We start from the raw sequence: 22167 nt of genomic DNA on the forward strand, positions 1-22167 counted from the left end.
TTTAGATTTTAGTATAGAAAATGTGTATCATATTTTTTCTTTTGGTAAAAAAATTATATTCGGATGTGTTATATCTTATGTGTAAAAATTTAGATGTCTATTTCTAATAACGTATGAAAAATTGAGAGAACGTATGATCTATAATAACATGAAAAATGGAATATCTCTATAGAAGATATTTATATCTAGATTTGTCCTCAATATCCCTAATTCTTCTTACCATATGTGAGAATTTATTAGGTGTCATTAAATTTTTAAAAAAATATTTTTTTTTTATTTCTAGTGTATTTAAAAAAAAGTTAGTAGTAAAAGTAAGAATATTAAAAAATAAAAAAATTATTTTTTAAAAACTATAATTTATATTTTTTTAATGGTCTTTGTTATTCTAAAAAATATATTTTTAATATAATAAATAAACCAAAAAAAATATTTTTGTAATATTATATCTAAATATAATTATTAAATAAAAAATTATTTTTATATGATATATTTAAATATAAAATTATTTTTATTTTTTAAAAAAATTAAAAAATATTTTTTTATAAAGATTTACCAAAACAAACTCTAAGTGCTGTTTGACTTTTTTACGAATGAAAGTTCTCTAATCTCTATAGATGATATTTTATATCAAGATTTATTTTCTCAAATTTATTATCTATGTCACTAATGCTTCTTATAATCTATAAGTGTCGTTTGACTTTTTTAATAAATGAAAGTTCTTTCTTCTATAAAAAATTATTGAAATTGGCCAAAGTGTTTAGATGTCGACAAAATTTTATTAAGAAAATGGAATAAATCCTTTTCTTCTTCAGAAATTTTTATTTAGGCAATGGAATAAATATTTTTCTTCTTCCATATTATTCGTCCATCTTTTATTTTTGTCTCTCTTATTTTTTCAAATTTAATAGATAATATTATTCTATATAGTAGGAACTTTTTTACTCCACTATAGTCTGTAGTACCTTGTAATAAATTTATAGGTTTTAAAAAAATATTAAATAAATTTACGAGAATACTTTGTAGAAATTATTTTTCTTATGGATGTAAAGATAGTGTATTGGCCGAATATTGGCCAAGAAGAGGTATTACCGGAGTATGGAACCCACGGTCAACACGCGGGGGGCGTGGTGCCTCTGCAGGTGGTGACGTGGCGGCACTCTCTCAACACGTCGAGGGCGTGCTGACTGCGACGTGGCGACACTCCTCCACCACGCCAAGGATGTGCTGACTCACCACGCAGGGGGCGTGGTGCCTGGAGAACTGTGAAGCGCAGCAAAGATTTCTTCGAGTTTCAATGCTGCTGCTGTACCAAGTGGGGGGCATACTGCAGGCTTCCTGCATGCAGGGGACAGCCCTCTCCTCCAGAAATCAGCGAGCTTTCTCCTTTTTCTATATATATGCATGAGTCTTCATTATATTGTAAGGGAAACAGCATCAATAGTAGTTAGTAGCATACTGAAGCAAGGAAATTAGAAAGAAGGGAAGAAGTGTGGGTTGTTTGGGTGTGTATAGATTTAGGGGGAGAAGAGTGTAGTGAGTAGTAGTTAGTGGTAGTGAGTTAAAAGATTATACCAGTGAAAAAAATTTTTAGGTTTAGGAATTTAAAAAAAAATTGTACGTAATTATATGGCGCCCGAAGAACATATTATCAACTATTTGGATCATCATATTTATGTAAGTTGGTAAATTTTAATTTTTGTTCTGTATTTAAAATTTATTTTTTATGTATTTATATTTTTTAATGTATATGTATTTTGTAATGAGAATATTATTTTGTGTATTTTATAAAGATTTTAGTAATATAATAACAATTTTTATGAAATAAACGTTAATAATAATAATATGTAATTTTTTAATAATTTTTTTAATTTTTGTTGTTATGAATATATTCAAGAATAAAAAAAATATTTTGAAATTTTTAACATAAATATGCGTATATTAATAAATAAATAATATTATAATAAATTAAATATGTAAAATGTATAAAATATATTTAATAAATAAATATTATAATAAATAAGGAATTTAAATTTTTTAATAAATAAATAGATAAGCTATGTTAAATATTTTAATAAATAAGATATTAAAATAAATATATGAATGTTTATTAAAATATTTATAAGGATTATTATTTAATTAATGTAACATATATCTTTGTTGATGCAGCCTAACAGGAATTTGTTGGTGCGTAAACTAGATTTGCCATAGACGTGGATTCCGATGGTGGAGAACTACTTATGCGCCACCGAATTCTACCACGTCTCTAGAATTGGAGTCATAAGAGGATTTCACCCCATGTTAGCTGCTCTGTTTGAAAGGTGGAGGCCTGAGACCCACACATTTGTATTGCCGATCGGTGAGGTTACGGTGATATTAGAGGATGTCGCTCATATATTCGGCCTACACATTGATGGAGAGCCTGTCAGTGGATGGACAGATAGTAGTAGCGACTTCGTTCAAAGTCAGGGCATAGCGATATTCGGTCGTGAGCCATCAGTCAGTCATAATGCGAAGTCCTATATAAAGCTGGGTTGGGTTCGACGTATTAGAGACACAGAGCTGTTGGACACTGAGGAGTCCATCAGGTGATACGTCAGATGTCAGATCTTCTGTTTGTTAGGATCGACTCTATTCACGGACAAGTCGACCGCATATGCCCATGCGAAATATCTACCATTGCTTCGCGATTTCGAGCGGATCCATACTTATAGTTGGGGGTCAGCATGTCTGGCACATTTTTACAGAGCACTATGCCATGCATTACGATATGATACAAAGGAGATGGATGGCCCACTAAATCTGTTGTTTGTTTGGGCATGGGAGCGAATGCCGTGTCTTGCTCCCGTACCGAGACAAACGATTCCACCGGCCGAGATACCAGTTGCCAGGAGGTAATAAGTCTTATTTTAGTTATGTGTTATATTCATGATGCATGTTTGACATATGATGAGTTATTTAAATTTTTTCAATTAACAATGTTTCAGGCATGATATAGACTACATGCAGGAGGTAAATAGTTATGGTTCTTCTGATTCGTTTTTTCAACCATTATTGTTAGGGTTCTAATATACCAATAATACTGTGGCAGTTTGAGTGGCGGCCGTATGATGGGTTGATCGTCCCCGACAACTTACATCCCCATCTTGAGGTGTGTGATATCGTTGCTTCATTGTTGTTGTTCAAGTGTGTCGAGTGGCACCCTGCAGACCGAGTGATGCGTCAGTTTGGATATGTACAACCTCCTCCAGGGGTACCAAGGGATATTCCAGTTGTCCAGCATTGCATCGTCCTACGCGAAGTGCAGCTTCATGACTGGACAGTTTTGCATGGGCCATGGATAGTGGAGTGGGCCAACAGGCGACACAGCCGACTGCAGGGCCTGCACCCCCTTCCGACCTGGGATTTTTTACCGATGGCTGAGTACCAGGATTGGTACATGTGCTCTTACAGATATCTGTTGAGATTGACGAGGTACGTTCCTCATCATCCACAGCCACCTGCCCCACAGCCACCTGCCCCACAGCCACCTCAGCATGCAGTGTTTGAGTCGTTTCCTTATTATATAACATAGCCACCGGTTTACAGTCATGGTAGCCATCACACTCAGGGCGGCCACCACTCTCAGCAGTCTCAACATAGCCACCACTCTCAGCAGTCCCAGCACAGCCACCACTCTCAGCATCATGATCCCATACTTACCATTCCTTCCGGTCATGATTGGTTTGACTTCTCCAGCGACAGACACGGAGATCAGCAACTACAGCATTGGATCGACGCTGGTTTGGGTGGCTGGTCAGATTTTAGTGGTATTCCTTCACCATCAGTGCCGGCTGATCCACGTAGGGCATCAGTGGATGTGGGACATGGTTTGCGGGGTCGTACTTCCGACCACACATTAGAGAGTGCGTCATGTGATAGTGGTTTTATCCAGCATCAGCAGGCATATGCAGTTGTTGACACGTTCAATCCCGGTCCATCCGCTCCAGCTGAGGCAGGCGGGTCGGTCGCTCCGATAGAGGCAGGCGGGTCGGCCGCTCCGACAGATGCAGGTGGGTCAGCCGCTCCTACAAAGGCAGGCAGTTCGGGAGCTTCGGGGGTGGATGACTCGGTTCGAGGTCACCCATATGACCTACGGACGGAGCGAAATCCACCTGATAGGTATACTCCATCGTGGTTAGAAACAGGCATTATGCGTAAGGGACTGTACTGGTTCGTTGGAAAGAAGTGAGCTTCGGTTTAGGTTTTTTTTTATCTTATTTTCAGAATTAACTTAATGTAAATCGTGTTTAATGTTTGTTTTGTTAACTTATGTAAATCGTGTTTAATGTTTGTTTTATTAACTTATGCAATCAGTTATGACAATATTAAGCGACCATTTTAATATCAATGGATAGATTTCAATTGAAAAATACAAACACGTCTAATTTCAAAAGTATCGACTAAAAAAATGCAAATTAAAAAATACAAACATAACAATATTAAACTACGAACCAGCACCACTCGGTCCAGTACGCTGAGGACACCTACTCCGACTATGACCCTGAGCACCACAGAGACGGCATATCTGAGGACCACGTATGTCGCGTGAGTCCATTTCATTCAAGTATCGGGTCAGTTTGGGCCTGCCTTTAGACGTTCGCCTCAGCCTTGGATTAGCAACCAATGTGGGTCCCTCATAAGCAGGCCATGTATCGGGATCACCTAATGGTGTGAACTCAAACCTATATACTTCACGAACCTCTGTCATCTTATACACATCATGCACATACAACTGCCAATCGAGACGTTGGTTAGCACAGCAAGCAATAACATGGCGACATGGTATTCGTTCAACCTGAAAGTGCCCATAGTCACACGTCCGTCGCGCAAGATCAAGAACTAACACATTTCCAGTAGTTATTTTGCGCACCTCAAACACCTCATTTCGTCTATCAAAGCGGTGCACAACTATATTCCCAGCCTGTTGCATACTTACTTCTATCCACTGTTGCACAAATACGGAGTACGTATATCCAGCACGCTTGCGTTCGTGAGTCTGAGCACTCTTCCGCATAAAAAGTTCATTTAACCTATAATATGTTGCTCGGACCAGCGCCAACACAGGTATATTACGGGCACCCTTCAACACTGAGTTAATGCACTCGACAAGGTTCGTTGTCATATGGCCCCATCGATGTCCCTCGTTGAATGCCAATACCCAATGTCTGCGTCCAATGGCATCGCACCACCTGGCATATGCCTCGCCTCGCTCTTCCAACCTCTTATAGTTGATATTGTACTCCTCCACCATTCTTGAATACCCTATGTTGACAACAAGCTTTTGCAAGTGGGGGACTTTGAATGCCCTTAAGAAGTTACTGCCGATGTGTCTTATACAAAACATCCACCATGCTCTTGGAGGTTGCCAGTCGCCACCGGAACGATTTACTGCTGCCCGTATTGACTCATGTCGGTCTGAGATCATACCCACGCCGTCTTTTCTAACAACATACATTCGCAGATTTCTGAGAAAGAAGTGCCACACATCAGCTGTCTCCCCTTCTACCAAGGCAAAGGCGATAGGCACAATGTTCTGGTTCCCATCTTGTGCAACATCGACTAGAAGTGTACCTTTGTATTTTTTGTATAGGTGTGTGCCGTCAACCTGAACCAGGGGCTTGCAATGCCTAAATGCCCTAATGCATGGATTGAAACTCCAAAATACACGATGAAGTATTTTTACACCTTGCGCCTCCTCATTTCCGTTGTACAGTGGACATGTTTCTATTTGGACAACTGAACGAGGCATCTTCTGCACCATGATCGAGAGCCACCATGGCAAGGCTTGGTAAGAATCCTCCCAACCACTGAAAATGTTGGCTATGGACTTCTGCTTTGCCAACCAAGCCTTTCGGTAACTGATGGTATAGTTGAACCTTGACTGGACTTCCGCAATTATAGATTTCACCTTGATGGACGGGTCCGTCTCGACCAATGGCCTTATAGCATCAGCAACTGTATCTGAGTCCAACTTGGAATGATCTTGTGAAATCGTTCCAATCGTGCACGTGTGCCTACCGTTGTATCTTCGTATCTCCCAACAACATTTTTTCTGTATCAAGCTAGCTCGGATAAGCCAGTCACATCCACGCCTGTACATCTTGCATTTTGCATAGAACGTCTGTGGCTCAGACTCATACACCTCATAGTCAACTCCTTTAGCAATAGTAAAACTTCTAATTGCTGCGACGACCGACTTTCTAGAACTGTATTCCATTCCAATCCGGAACTCCCCGTCCTCAGCATCGGTAATGCCTATGTCAACAAAATTAAAAAATAGTAAAAAAATTTAAAGTTAAAATTTAAAATACATATCTTTACTAATATTTTAAGAATATTAAGCTATTTTAATTTTCAGCGGTTCGGTTAGACCGGTTTACCGAGTTTGAACAGTTTTCATCGGTTTATTTTTGGTTTGACCGATTCATACCGGTTCGTTTCCTTATTCGATTTAATTAACCTCCCGGACCGGTTTAACGTTTGGTTCACCAGTTTTCCGATCGAACAGGCCGGTCCGGTCCGGTTATGACAACACTGTTTATTGCTCAATCGAACGTATAAACTAACAAAAACTTATTATTTAGTCACCACGTACCTATGTTTGTATATTCTGGAAACTCGGGGGCATGCATGGCCTCGAGATTCAACTCACGCATAAAAGGTGGAACGTCCATCGGTTGACTGCTCGACGGACGAACCACTACATTCTCTGCTGCTGCCTCAACTCCCGCATCACCATCCTCATCTTCGTCACCGGCCTCATAAGTGGCTTCGAAGTCCTCTTCACTGTCACTATTCATTCCTTCGTACACTGCACCTCTATCATCATGTATATCTGTATCATTCTGAACTGCCACTGCCTCTACAGTTTCAAACTCAACGTACACCTCAATCTGTGGGTGTCGCATTTGAGTCTGCCGGTGAATTTGAAACATGTTCTGCATACTCGCTTCATCAGTGATCGGCATGACATCAAACTGTATTAGACCACCAAAAACTACAATCGGATTTTGGTATAGAATTCTGCTCACTCTCATTAACGTACTGTTCTCCATGCTTTTACAGAGGCCGTTCTGCAGCTCCATTAACGTCATCGTGCATGGAACCACAAATGAAAATAAATTTTGGGACACAAACCTCACTCCCTCATCAGTATTATGTATTATCTCACCGTTGCTATACACCACCAAGTTTGTGGTGCCCTCCATTGCACTAACAATAGCCTCAAAGAACACTCAAATCTTCTTCAGCATGCAAATGCTATCGAGCTCTGCCTTATATAGAGAGGTGCACTTAACACGCCCTCCACGTGCTGCCTGCCTCAACCAATCACGCTTTGACACGTGTCAGAACGCCCCCGTGCTCATTCAGCACGCCCCCCACGTGCTGCATACGTGGACCAATGCATGTTCGCCACGTCAGCACGCCCCCTCCCCACGTGCTTCCCCACCTGAGCCAACCAGGTTTTGCCACGTCAGCACGCCCCCTGCGTGCTTCTCCGTCTGAGCCATCCAGGTATCGCCACGTCAGCACGCCCCCTGCATGCTGACTAAGCACGCCCCCTGCGTGCTGGCTTGTTGGCGCAACCTCATCCAGCCACGTCGCTTCCACGCCCCCCACGTGGTTCAGGCAACACGCCCCCTGCGTGTTGCACTACCATCTGACACGTTCACATACTTGCAATACACACAGTATACCCATTTTCAGCCAATACACCAAAATTTTTTCCATATCTAAATTAATGAGCCAATACTTTGCGATAGATTTATAGATCCTTGAAGAAAAATATAGCAAATTACTAAAAACTGCAATGGTGGACATATATGTGTCTTAGCTTACGGAATGGTATGAAAGATTGATGATAGAAAAAGTATTGCAATTTTGCAAAAATCTAGTTGTTTTAATATTTTGTTAAGGATTTATTTGGTATTCTTTGAAAAATTTATGTTTATCACAAAATGTTTTAAAAAATTAATTGTTATTTCATTTTTTAGAAAAACATATAAGTAGTAATTATAATTAAATTTTGCTTTTTTTTATTTAATCCAAAAGTGACGATGAACAAAAATGTAGCGATGCTTTTTTTCTTTCTCTGATGCCAAATCGGTATGGGACCGTATTTGTGGGAACCATGTATATGTACATCAATTATGTTAGATGTTGTTCATATTCTGATCCAATAAATAAGAGTCAGGTCTAATAAGAATAAAAGGTCCAATCTTAGAAGGTGGCCTCTATCCATACTCGACCTCTTTAAAGAGGTCGGACACCAACAGATGCCTTTGGGTATCTTTTCGTTACGTCAAGAAGAAAGATCTCAACAGACTCCCAAGATAAAAGGAATAGTTATCTATCAACAAAGAGGGAACTACTCTAACAAAAGTGGTTATCAATTCTATTATAAGTACACTGGCATTCCTAAGTATAATTTACGTTTTAATCTACTGAAAATCTACTTAAATTCCTTGCTAACTTAAGCATTGGAGTCTTTTGCAGGTACTATCCCCCACCTCTTCACAAGGAATTTGGACAGGCGACACCTCGGCACTAAAGACGTCGGACGCTGCCTTATCAAAAAACATGGACCTCACGTTCAGACTCAAATCAACGTTTCAGATAACTCTTAGAACAGGTGTATATTAAAATCAGTCATTAAAATTAATTACTAATATAAAATATATATTAAAATATAAATATATATTAAAAATAAAGTAAATAATATATATTTATATACAAATATATTAGTAATTGATTTAAATGATTGATTTTATATAAATAAAACTTTTGTATATACATGTACACATACACACTAAATGCCACTAAAATCTCACTTGATCAAGAAATTAAAACAAAGCTCGCGCATATTGATGTGGACGTCACATATATACAACCCTATTATTGATTTATGTGTTATGATGATATAATTCTTTGTGTTGGTATTATAGACTTAAGAGTAAATAGTCATTTTTTATTATGAAAAATTTAGATATTGACAAAATTAACCATAAAAAATTAAAATTAAAAATATACTCATGTAAGATAAAATTTTTTGACAAAAATGATCAATTATTAAATTTTTATTCTTAATTCTATAAATACCCTTTTCTGTTTCATCTTCTTTAATTTCTAAACTCATTCTCTAATCCTAATAATTTAACCATCTCTACTTCCTCTTCTGTCTCTTACCTTTCACCTTTTCCCGCCACAACAACCCCCTTCCACCACCACCATCCCCTCTACCTCCCTCACCCACCCTTCTCCTTCGACCATCACGAACTCCGTCGCCACCACCTAGTTCTCGCTTTCCAAATCATCATTCTCCATCATCACACTACTTCTTCCCTATTCACAATAACACTAACACTACCACCACCAACAACAATAACAATTTATTTGCTCTTGCATCCTCATGAGGATTCGCAAAAGGCATGCGCTTTTATCGTTTTCATGCTCTCCATCCATTCCTCCGTCAGATCCTGACACCAACAACCACTCATCAAGATTGGTGCAAATCAGTGCTGCTGCCACCACCGCAAATCTCCACCACCAACAACGTGGCTCCTCCGTTGTTTTCAACTTGAATTATAGTGCTCAGCCGTCTGATCAACCGCTCGCACCCATCAACAGCTAGGATGATTCCTTCGGTGAGAGTGGGACACACAGACAGCACATTAAGCAAGACCCTTTGGTTAGTTAAAACTAATTTATTTGTTTTTTTCTTTTATTATTTATTTATTTATTTATTTATTTTTTGAGAATTTTATCATGTTGGTGATGGTCCAAGATAAAGAGAGAGTGAAGAGATGGAAGGGATGGTGGTGGTGAAAAGGAATTGTTGCAGTGAAGAGGGGTGGAGGATAAGAGGTAGAGAAAAAAGAAAGGGCGGTCAAATTGTTAGAGTTAAGATTGGGTTTGGAGATGAAGGAAAATGAAAGCTAAGGGGTATTTATAGAATTATAAATAAAAATTTAATAATTAGCCATTTTTGTCGAAAGAAACTTATCTTGTATGGATATAACTTTAATTTCAATTTTTTATGGTTAGTTTTGTCAACATCTGAATCTTTCATGGTTAAAAATGACTATTTACTCATAGTCTTAGTGATCAACTTTCAAATATCAAACAACGTCTTAAATATAGAGGCTTGATTTACACTTAATTAATGACCTTAATGAATATAAAAAGAGTTAAATCATAAAGTGGTCCCTGAACTTGCAATCGGAACTCAAAGTCGTCCCTAAACTTGCATTGGCCCTAATATTGCCCCTGAATTTAACAAAGGTGACTCACGATCGTTCTTGAAGCATTTTACAGGGAATATTCTTTAATGGCGTGATGATGTGTACAGAGAGGTGCCACATTGGATAGGTAATGGCTATCTGGTGTGGCTGTTATCGTTATTTAACTCAATTTAGTCTCTGAAGTGGTTTATAACTCTAATTTCCAATTTAATCCCCAATTTATTATTAGAAACCACTCTTTTTCTTCTTCTCTATTCTCCTTCTTCTTCTCTGCCATTGTTGAGCGTGGTTTGAATGGGTCATGATGGGTGGAGGCAGCAACCATGTTAGTAGCTCCAGTAATCGAAGATTCGAGCAACTTTCAAATATCAAACAACGTCTTAAATATAGAGGCTTGATTTACACTTAATTAATGACCTTAATGAATATAAAAAGAGTTAAATCATAAAGTGGTCCCTGAACTTGCAATCGGAACTCAAAGTCGTCCCTAGACTTGCATTGGCCCTAATATTGTCCCTAAATTTAACAAAGGTGACTCACGATCGTTCTTGAAGCATTTTACAGGGAATATTCTTTAATGGCATGATGATGTGTACGGAGAGGTGCCACATTGGATAGGTAATGGCTATCTGGTGTGGCTGTTATCGTTATTTAACTCAATTTAGTCTCTGAAGTGGTTTATAACTCTAATTCCCAATTTAATCCCCAATTTATTATTAGAAACCACTCTTTTTCTTCTTCTCTGTTCTCCTTCTTCTTCTCTGCCATTGTTGAGCGTGGTTTGAATGGGTCATGATGGGTGGAGGCAGAAACCATGTTAGTAGCTCCAGTAATCGAAGATTCGAGAGAAGCTATGGGAGGAGAACCACTATATGTAGCCACGAATGACTTTCAGATAGGTGTGGTAGCCGACCCGTTCTCAAATGGTTAGGAACAGAGGCGAATCAAGAGAGACCATTTTATAGTTGTCCATTGTATATCTTACTTTGCCCGTTGTATAAGTATAATGCTCCCATAGATAGGTACAAAGTCAAGCTCCACCTATTGGTCATAATGCCCAAACTGCACGACCTCGATCAGGGGAGGATTTAGCCTATATGTTAGAAACTTGATGTGCAACTCAATTGTTTACTTCATAGTTTACCTGTATAGAGCATCAAATCAAATTCAGGATACAACATAAAAAATCCATGACATGATGATCAGATGCTCTGCTAATGACTATATGCTATATAGCATCCCCTGTTTCTTTTGCTTTTGGCCTCAATTGGGAAAAAAGGTGAAAGCAGGAGATACCTTTGCAGTTTTACTTCCACTGAGTGACAAAGAATAAATGTAATCAAGCTGCTCTTGACACTCATGTAAGTTGCAAGGAAGAGATGGCCGATAGTTCATTTGAAGATTAATGTTCAAGTGAGGAGCACCACTAGATGACAAGAAAAAAGGACACTTAAATTACTTCTATATATATTAGAAAAACTTGAAATAAATAGATATCGACTATATTGAAACAAAAGCTCCACAAGTGAAGGATCTTCATCTTTTGGAAAGACTTGACCCTTGCCAAAGTTGGAACGGTTTGAGAGGAAAGATTTGACCTTTTACAGAGCTTCAATGACACACGATGAAATAAATTCTGATAGTCATCCAAGTAATGTGAATAAAGGTTAGCATATGACAATTTTTTAACCAACTTCATTGTATTGAGGGAATATGAAGTAGGTCCTTCTAAGAGTCTTCAGATTTTGTGAATGGTCCATCAAAAGAAGAAGAAATTGTCAGAAACAAAACAATAGAATCTGAACCTTCAATCCTTAATTTTAAACCTTCCAAAACATGCACAATCCCCTTTTTGCCACTAATATGTTCATCAAGAACAACGAAAAATTGAATTTCTTTTAAATTGGCACTTGAATTCATTTTTGGTGGTTGCTTCTCACTAGGACAGCCTTTCATTAGTACCTGATTTTGGCCACTAACTTGCAAACTAAGAGGTAATTTGCTATCCAAAGACACTGTTAATGAAAACGAAGCTGGCTTGCTTGCAGAAATTCTTGACACTCTTACTTGGTCTGGATGAGAAGCGAAACGTTATCTACTATATTCTACATTACCCATAGAGTATTTTACTTTTGTTGTTGTAGTATCTAAATCCAGCTCTCTCTAGTAAGACTTATTCGAGTATGTAGCATGAGAATTGTCAAATTCTAACTTGATATCACCAAGAAATTGGTACATCTTCACAAAAAAGAAAAAAGAAAAAAAACTAACAGTTAGAGATAACTCCCAAGTATGTAAAATAACTTTTCTCGGATCGTCCATTACTGGAGCTACTAACATGGTTGCTACCTCCACCCATCATGACCCACTCAAACCATGCTCAACACGGTAGAGAAGAAGAAGGAGAGCAGAGAAGAAGAAAGAGTAGATTGGGGATTAGAATTATAAACCACTCCAGGCACTAAATTGAGTTAAATAACCATAGCAGCCACATCAGATAGCCATTACCTATCCAACGTGGTGCTTCTCTGTACACGTCATCATGCCGTTAAGGAATATTCTCTGAAAAATACTTCAGGGACGACCGTGAGTCACCTTTGTTAAATTTAGGGACAATATTGGGGCCAATGCAAGTTTAGGAATGACTTTGAGTTTGGATTGCAAGTTCATGGACAACTTTGAGATTTAACTCACATAAAAATAACCATGGACACATACAAGAATTAGGAGGAGCATGGTTTAAGTTAGGGCTGCACAAGGATCTGATTAGATCAGATATAACCTATAATTCTATTCGATCCACACTGCATTCATCGGATCAGATATGATATCTGTATTTTTTCACGTAAGATCCAATATGATTTGATCCTGTATCGGGTATATCCGCATAATTTTTAAAAAACCTATTTTAAGGCCTTATTTGGCTGTTTTTACAAAAAAAATCCAGAAAATTCATTTTTTCACCCGTTTAAGCCTATTTACTCCTAAAATACTATCAATAAAAATTCTTTTGAATAATAAAAAAATTAATAATAACACAAGATCTAAGTTTAATTATTCTAAGTTGAAGTACAACATAAAAAATTAAAAACAAGATATCATAAACTATGCTATTTATATGAGACGTGCGGATATTAGTGTCAAATCCGCAATCCGAGTCTACCATAGTGCGGATCATATCTGATCCGATCCGATAACTCTGCTGATCGGATAATATCCACAAAATTCGAATCAGATGTGAATAGTTACTGCAGATATACAGATATTATCCAATACATGTGCAGCCCTAATTAAAGTATTTTTTTTCTTTTCATATTCTAGTGGATGTTATCATGTTAGATTATAGATATGATTTGTTATTCTCTATCCTGCAAGTATATCTATGACTATATAACAGCGTGCATTACAAAAAAAAAGTAGCATTTATAACAAAAAAAATTATTACAAAAGTTATGAATTTTGTTACAAATAATTTTGTAACAAAATTAAAGTTGTTGCAGTATATCCCGTTACAAAAAATTTTTTGTAACAAAACAAAATTATTACAAATTAATGTAATATTTTGTAATAATTTTTTTAATACAAAAATTAAAATTTGTAACAATATAATTTTTCTTGTCATAAAATTGTTAAAAAATATGACTTATTTTTGTAACATTTTTTGTTATTTTAATTACAAAATAGAACATTCATTTTACTAAATTTTTACAATACAAATTATACACATAATTTGTCAAATTTTATTTTTTAATTAATTAATACACTAATTAATTTACAAGTCAATAGTTATATAATATATAATAACATAAAAAATTCAAATATCTTTTATATATATATATATTTTGCATCTTACATCTTATTTAAAGATTGTGTTAAAGCAAATAGTCAAGCTACTAATCCAAGTGTTTTTGCAACTAAGTCTAACCAAGTTGGTCCAACCTCAATGAAAACCACTTTCATCACATTAGCGTGTATCACACGCATGTTTCAACAATGCAACTTCTTCGTCTTCTTCATCTTCTCCTTCTCCTTTTCCGTTTCCTCCTCGTTCTTCTTTTAAATTCGCGCACGTAGGTTCTTCTTCTTCTTCTTCTTCTTCTTCTTCTTCTTCTTCTTCTTCTTCTTCTTTTATTATCTTTCTCTTTCGTTATCATAATCACCAACAACACCAATATTTTGCTAACATCTTTATTGATTCTGGTTCTTTGTGATGACATCATTAACTAATCACATCATTAACTAATTTCGGAACTGAAAATATTATTAAAACGAAACCGTTGTATAATACCAAATAAAACAAAAATGGTGTTCATAAACAATTGGATTGCCTTCCATTTCATTCAATTCAAAATTGAATAATTCAATCCTCGTCCATTTGATTCGATTCAAAAGAAAAATCTAAATTGCTCTCATTCAACTGTTCGAATTTGAATCATTTATTGTTTTGAACAATATGATCTGTTTCTGCCTGATCTATTTTAAATTCCTGCTTCTGATTTATTAGTAATTCAATTCAAATTTGAATAAATAGCTAAAAAATTACTTAAAGAATAAAAAGAAGACGCAACAGGAGGAGGAAGAGAAAACGAAGAAAGGGGAGGAAAAGGGGAAAGAAACGCGTGATTTGAAAAATTGTTATAATTTTGTTAGACTTGGTTAAATATTTTACTTGGATATAGAGATTTATTCTAAAGCAAAATAGCATTAAATTTAGGTCTACAATTCAACTAAATGCAATAATTCAACTAAACATAATTTTCTTATATCAATATGTCAAAAACAGGAAGGATATGAACAACAAAAAAGGCTCCTCTTCATACTTTTCTCAAAATCATGTCTTTCTTTCTATGAACTCAATATCCAAAAATAAGAAAAAACATCCTTCAATATAATGCATTTTTTCTTTATTGTGCTTGAAAATCACGATAAGAATTAAAACAACAAACATACATTAATTACAACAAACAAAATAACAAAAAGAAAATAGAATAGATAAAGAATATAATTTACCGTTCAAATTTTAAACTTAGGCTTTCTAAATTTGGTTGCCTATTGTGAAGTGCTCCATTGTGATTGCATTGAACAATTGGTCCCCAACTATTATTCTTGCCTAACATAATAACCATTGCATACACTATAACAAGGAAACATAAGCACACACATTCATAGCATAGTAGAAGACAATATATAAAACATCACACTATAATATACATCATGATATAAAAGTAGCTCAGTTATACAAGTACAGAACTATGATACAATATTCCTCAGTTAATGACTCATATAATATTTACATATATGTACATAAGATGTCTCGGGGCTTAGCCTATCTAACGATCCCCTAAATTGGCACCTAGACTAGCCTAACTCTATGACATGTCTATCCCCTCTGAGCATACTAGCAAAAGTGAGGGAAATACTCTAATGTATGTATTGGAGTTAGACTAGACGTTCCAAAAACTCTCTTCATCTTAGGTCCAAAGTCCCTCACAGAAAACCATTGGGTAGGTGGTGATGCCCGTCTGCTATTGCCTCATATGGATTGGATTGAAGGAATAAAGAAAAACCATGTAAAAATGGAGAACTCATGAAGAAATGAAGGAATCGCAAAGTTGTCAATCCTGACCTCTTCCCACTTAATTGATCATAACTTGACCTACAGAGGTTTAAATGAAGCGTTTCCAATTGCGTTGGAAAGTTAACATTCAGGGCTTTAAAATGATATAAAATTTGCCATAGTTGCTTGGCGTTTAGAGATGCGTACGTGTGCATCTATGCAGATGCATGGGAAGCTGCACGTGCCTCACTAAAGGCAACTCGTGGCCAGCGATTTCTGAAGCATTTTGGGCCCAATCCAACCCATTTCTGATGCTATTGAACCCAAGGATTGGAGGGGGATGAAACAAGGAGTCATAATGTAGTTTTGCATCATGTTTAAGGTTGAATTCTAAAGAGAGAAGCTCTCTTTTCTCTCTAGAATTTAGGGTAGTTTAAGTCAAATTCTCTTGGATCCAACCTTTGATTCTTGTTTTGATTTAGTTTTTTCTTTTTAATTTCTTGTTATTACATCTTTGATCTTCTAGTTTTACTTGTTAATTTCTTATTTGCTCTCTTTTATGTTGATGAACCATTGTTGGATCTTGATTTCTTCTAATGCAATTTTATGTTTCCATGTCTTCTTTTATGTTTATCTTCATTGCTATTGTTGACTTCTTGCTCATGATGGTTATGGGTTTTGTTAATTCTTGTATTTCATGATGTTTACTTATATTGCACTCTATGTGTTTGATGAAATGTTTTCTCTAGTTTTTGAGTAGTTTTCTTTACTCTTGGCCTAGGCTAAGGGAATTGAGTGACCTTGAGTCACTGGGTCTCAATGAATTGGTGATTTGAGAACTCTTGGTGATCAATTTGATACCCATTGATACTAACCCACTACTAATTTAATTGGTAGATAGGTTGGGACTTATGGGTTGATGTGATCAAGCCTATTTGATGTACCTCAAGCTTAGCAGTATATATTATACGTACTTAAAGTCTTGAAGGTAGATTTAATAGGTTGGCCTCTCATAATTGTCAATATATGGTTTTTTGACAAGGATGATGATCTCAATTTCCCAAGCCTTAGCCAAGAGTTCTTTCCCATTTCTTTTATTTAGTCAATTGTGATTTACTTTTTTTGCCAAAATATAAAATCAAACCCCTTGTTTTTCATAACCAATAATTGATCACTTCATTGCAATTTCTTATGAGACGACCCGGAGTTCAAATACTTCGGTTAATTCTTATTTGGGGTTTGTTATTTATGACAACCAAATTTTTTATTGGGAGGATTATTTGTTGATTTAGAACTATACTTGCAACGAGAATTCATTCATTTGAGAAAATTCTAGACCATCAAAGAATTCTTTCTATCAATACACGACACTCTGCTCTTTATTTAACTCAAGAAAAGATGTTGTTAATGCTACAAATATTGTTGATGGAACTGACTTATGGCATAAGAGATTATGTCATATGAGTGATAAAGACATGACTATGTTATCCAAGAGGAATCTTTTATCTGATCGCAAGGTTGCTTTGCAAAAGTACAATTATTTCTTTGCTGTGAAACAAAACAGAGTTTCTTTCAAGATCCATATACCTTCAAAGAAGCTGGAGATATTTGACTTGGTGCATTCTGATGTATGTGGGCCGATGAAGACAAGAATACTTGGAGAGTCTATCTATTTTATAAGCTTTATTGATGATCATTTTAGAAAATTATGGGTTTACACTTTGAAGACCAAAGATCAAGTTTTGAATGTGTTCAGGAAATTTCAAGCTTTTGTTGAAAGAGAAACTGTGAAGAAGTTAAAATACATTCGTATTGACAATAGTGGTGAGTACCCAGGTCCATTTGATGCTTATTGTAAAGAGCATGGTATAAGACATCAGAAGACTCCTCAGTTAAATTGCTTCGCTGAAAGGATGAACAGAACATTGGTTGAAAGAGTTAGGTACTTATTGTCACAGTCTGAATTGGAAAAATCCTTTTGGAGTGAAGTTTTGAGCACTATTGTTCATGTCTTGAACTAGACACCATGTGTTCCCTTGCAATTTGAAGTGCTAGAGAAGGTGTGGTCAAGTAAAGATATTTCTTATGATCATTTAACAGTCTTTGGATATAAAGCCTTTGTTTATATTTCCAAAGATGAGAGATCCAAACTTGATGCAAAGACTAGGCATTGTATTTTTGTTAGCTATGGCATGGATGAGTTTGGTTACAGGTTTTATGATCCTGTTAGCAAGAAGGTAGTTTAGAGTAAAGATGTTGTCTTTGTTGAAGACCAAACATTGAAGGATATCGATAATGTGGATAAGCCAATGGTTCAGTCTAGTGATGATTTTTCTGACTTGGATATTACTTCCTCTATGCCTATGGGAGAAGATGGTAGAGTTGAAGTTCAAAATAATGAGCATAATACAGGTGCAGGCGAAGATGAAACAGTTGATCTGATACTTGATGAAGTTGGTGATGATGATCAAGATGAACAACCAGTTTTGAAAATTTCTGCAAATACACTTACAAGGTCTACAAGAGAAAGAAAAACTTTGTAAAGGTATTCTTCACATGAGTTTGTTTTGTTAACTGATGGGGGAGAACCTGAATGTTATGGAGAGGCTGTTGAAGAAGGAAGTAAAGTTCAATGACCTGAAGTTATGCAAGAAGAAATGAAGTCCTTGCTTGAGAATGATACCTTTGAGTTGGTGAAGCTACCTAAAGGTATGAGAGTTTTGAAGAATAAATGGGTATTCAGAATCAACAATGAAAAACACAATTCTAAGCCTTGGTATAAAGCTAGATTGGTTGTTAGAGGTTTTAGCCAGAGAAAAGATTTTGAATATGAGGAGATTTTTTCTCCTATTTTGAGCATGTCATCCATTCGTGCTGTGCTTGGATTATCATCTTCTCTTGGTCTGGAGATTGAGCAAATAGATGTGAAAAATAGCTTTTCTACACGATGATTTGGACAAGAAGATCTACATGGAGCAACCAGAGGGCTTTGTTGTTAAAGGAAAAGAAGGCCTTGTGTGCAAACTTAATAAGAGTCTTTATGAGTTGAAGCAAGTTCCAAAACAATGTTACAAGAAGTTTGAATCCGTTATGGGTAAGCATAGTTACTATAAGACAACTTCAGATCATTGTGTATTTGTGCAAAAGTTTTCTAATGATGATTTTATCATTCTTTTGCTTTATGTGAATGATATTTTGATTGTGGGTAAGAATACTTTGAGGATTATTAATGAGTTGAAGAAACACTTGAGTAAGTTCTTTACCATGAAGGACTTAGGTCCTGCCAAACAGATTTTGGGCATGACTATTACTCGTTATAGAGGTTTCAAGAAGTTTTATTTGTCACAAGAGACGTACATAAAGAAAGTACTTTAAAGGTTTGGCATGAATGATGCTAAATGTGTCGCTAGTTCTTTTGCTCTTTATTTTAAGTTGAGTACCAACCAGTGTCCAACCATTGATGAGGAGAAATAAGCAATGGATGAAATTTCTTATGCCTCAGCTATTGGAAGCTTGATGTATGCTATGGTGTGTACTAGACCAAACTAACATTGCTCATGCGGTTAGTATTGTGAGTCGTTTTCTCTCTAATCCAAGTAAAAAATATTGGAATGTTGTTAATTAAATTATGAGATATCTCAAAGGTACAACTAACTTGAGTTTGAGTTTTGATGGTGAGAAACCTTTGCTAGTTGGCTTTATTAATGCAGATATGGCAGGAGATATTGATTCTCGAAAGTCTACTTCAAGTTATTTGGTCAAGTTTGGAGGGCTGGGGGAGCTATTTCATGGCAGTCAAGGTTACAGAAGTGTGTTACACTTTCTACCACAGAGGCAGAGTTTATTGCAGCAACTGAAGAATGTAAATAATTATTGTGGATGAAGAAGTTTCTTATAGCACTTGGCTTCAAGCAAAACCGTTATGTGTTGTTATATGATAGTCAAAGTGCTATTCATCTTGCCAAGAATTCTACTTTTCATGCAAGATATAAACATATTGATGTTAGGTATCATTGGATACGAGATATGTTAGATTCCAAGTTGTCACTACAAGAAAACACGCTCCATTCCATGCCTCATTTCAAAGGGAACCTCAAAGTGCCACGCTTTTAAAGCATGGCGAAAAACTGAAAAAAGCGTGGCAATAGCTTTTCGCCACACTTTTTGAGCTACCGCCACACTTTTTTCAGCCTATTGCCATGCTTTTTTTGCCACACTTTTTTACAAACTGCCACTTGTAAAGCGTGGCTATAGGTAGAGATATGGTCACCCTGTTAAAGCGTGGCGATAGGGCAGATCTGGCTATGCTTTTACAAGCGTGGCAGTAGATGACATATGGCCACGCTTTTAAAGCGTGGCAAAAGGGGAGATATGGCCACGTTTTTAAAGCGTGGCAACTAGAGCAGGTATGGCCACGCTTTTAAAACATGGCAAAAGGGGAAGTATGGCCACGCTTGTAAAGCGTGACAAAAGTGTGGTAATAGAGGAGGTATGGCCACGCTTGAAAAGCGTAGAACAAGAGGAGATCTGGCCACGCTTTAAAAGCATGGCGAAAAAGCTTAGATACGGCCACGCTTTCTAAGCGTGGCAGTAGACAGAGATATGGCCATATGGCCACGTTTTTAAAGCGTGGCAAAAAAGATGGTCAGTAACCTAATTCCTTTTTAATCTTCATAAATAAAATCTTTCATGAATTCATAGATAATTTTATAATTTAGTCAATGACCAATAATCAAGTAATCCAACTTTCATAAAATTGTCACCAAAATAAGTGTGTGATCACATAACAATATACACTAACAAAATACCAAAAGTGAAAGTCATAACTACTCATGAATTCCTAATACATGAATTAGAATTTCTAATCAAAGTCTTCTTGTACTTCATGCCAAGATATAAAAACTTCATGTATCATTGCAAGCTAAATTGTTTTGACCTATACCCTGCAAAATAAAAAAACACAAATGAACAACTACAAATGAAAAATGGATGATGCAGTAAACTTCAGCCCACTAATTTTTCTAACAATCAGATTTGACATCAAACTTAATTTTTGTAACATAAAAAGCATTCTAACAATCAGATTTAATTTTGCTACAAATATCCACTAATCTGCACAAGGATTCTCAAAATATCCTTTAAATTTGATATCCAACTTATTAACAAACAACTTATTGTTCAATAAATAAATCTGATTTATAGGATCAATGAAAACGTGATACAACATTCATGTTCCCTCAGCCAATGTTTGATATTCTATTGTTGAGCCAAGCCTAAACCTAACAAACTAAAACTGAAACATATATTACTTATTTTTAACAAAATAAAGATGTGAATGTGGCATAAGGTCTCTGTCAGCAATTTAATTTTGATCATGCGCCTACACAATATGATGATATCAGCTAGTACCATTAATATCTCTCTAACATTTCACAACACACTATGAAATTTGAATCGTGCATTCAGAATTTTCAGATAGAAGAAACTAATAAGTGAAACAATCAAATTGCAAATAACTCTAAAAATTCAACATTAGAGAGACTCACAAGTGAAAAAGAAGATGCAAAACGAACAACAATGGCAACTAGTTTGAACCTTCCAAGTTCTAACAAACTTAACTCTTTCCATCAGTCATAGTTATTCAAAATTATATTAGAACCTTCCAAGTTCGAATTCAGCAACAACAAACAAAATTGAAGTACTTGGTTATATTCCAACATTTTTATTAATAAAAATATTATAATTTTACCTACATTATCTTTGTGTGGAATGTGAGTTGATTCGGAGGAGCGAGGAGTATTTCTTACTCTGCTACTTGAGGTATCCAAAGGAGAATCTTAGGCAGCTTGAACTAAGGCTGCTACCTCTTCATCGCTCATTCCAGGGTTGAGTTAGTGCACCAATACCTTTAATAAACCACATACAACATCCATCTTCTTCTCTAATGATGAGACCTTAGTGTTATATTCAACTTTTATGTGGCGAATCTCCTCATCTTTTTTAAGAGAGCTTCTTGTAATCGAAGTCCCATAATGATGAAGTCGACCTGGTTGGTCCTTTCCTAACACTCTTACAAATGCATCCTCTTTATTTTCTCCTGCTTCTAAGCGGTTCTGAAGTTCAGTCTATCAAAAAGCAACAACCAATAAGGTTCAAAGTCGCATTAACTCAATTTAGATAGAAATCACATCAGAATTCATAATGTACATATCCAAAATACAAATACAAACAACTCACAATTGTGGCTTATGTTTTAGCATCAATTTTTTTTTTCTTTTTTACTTGTGCGAGTTGCTATGAAAACTTCAGCCCTTGATGGTTCTTCACTAT

The 22167-nt window shown here is 36.1% G+C and overlaps 1 protein-coding gene across 1 annotated transcript; it reads right to left on the reverse strand.

Annotated features, from left to right (window-relative positions):
* Positions 1-4483: 4483 nt before the first annotated feature.
* LOC112717804 (uncharacterized) lies at positions 4484-7133 on the reverse strand. The gene is made up of 2 exons (XM_025769744.1): positions 6635-7133; positions 4484-6294 (listed from the first exon to the last, which is right to left on the reverse strand). Exons 1-2 carry the CDS (start codon positions 7131-7133, stop codon positions 4484-4486), a joined length of 2310 nt encoding a protein of 769 aa, XP_025625529.1.
* Between the last annotated feature and the right edge of the window lie 15034 nt (positions 7134-22167).

Source organism: Arachis hypogaea, chromosome 10, assembly GCF_003086295.3.
Source record: "Arachis hypogaea cultivar Tifrunner chromosome 10, arahy.Tifrunner.gnm2.J5K5, whole genome shotgun sequence".
Taxonomy (NCBI): domain Eukaryota; kingdom Viridiplantae; phylum Streptophyta; class Magnoliopsida; order Fabales; family Fabaceae; genus Arachis; species Arachis hypogaea.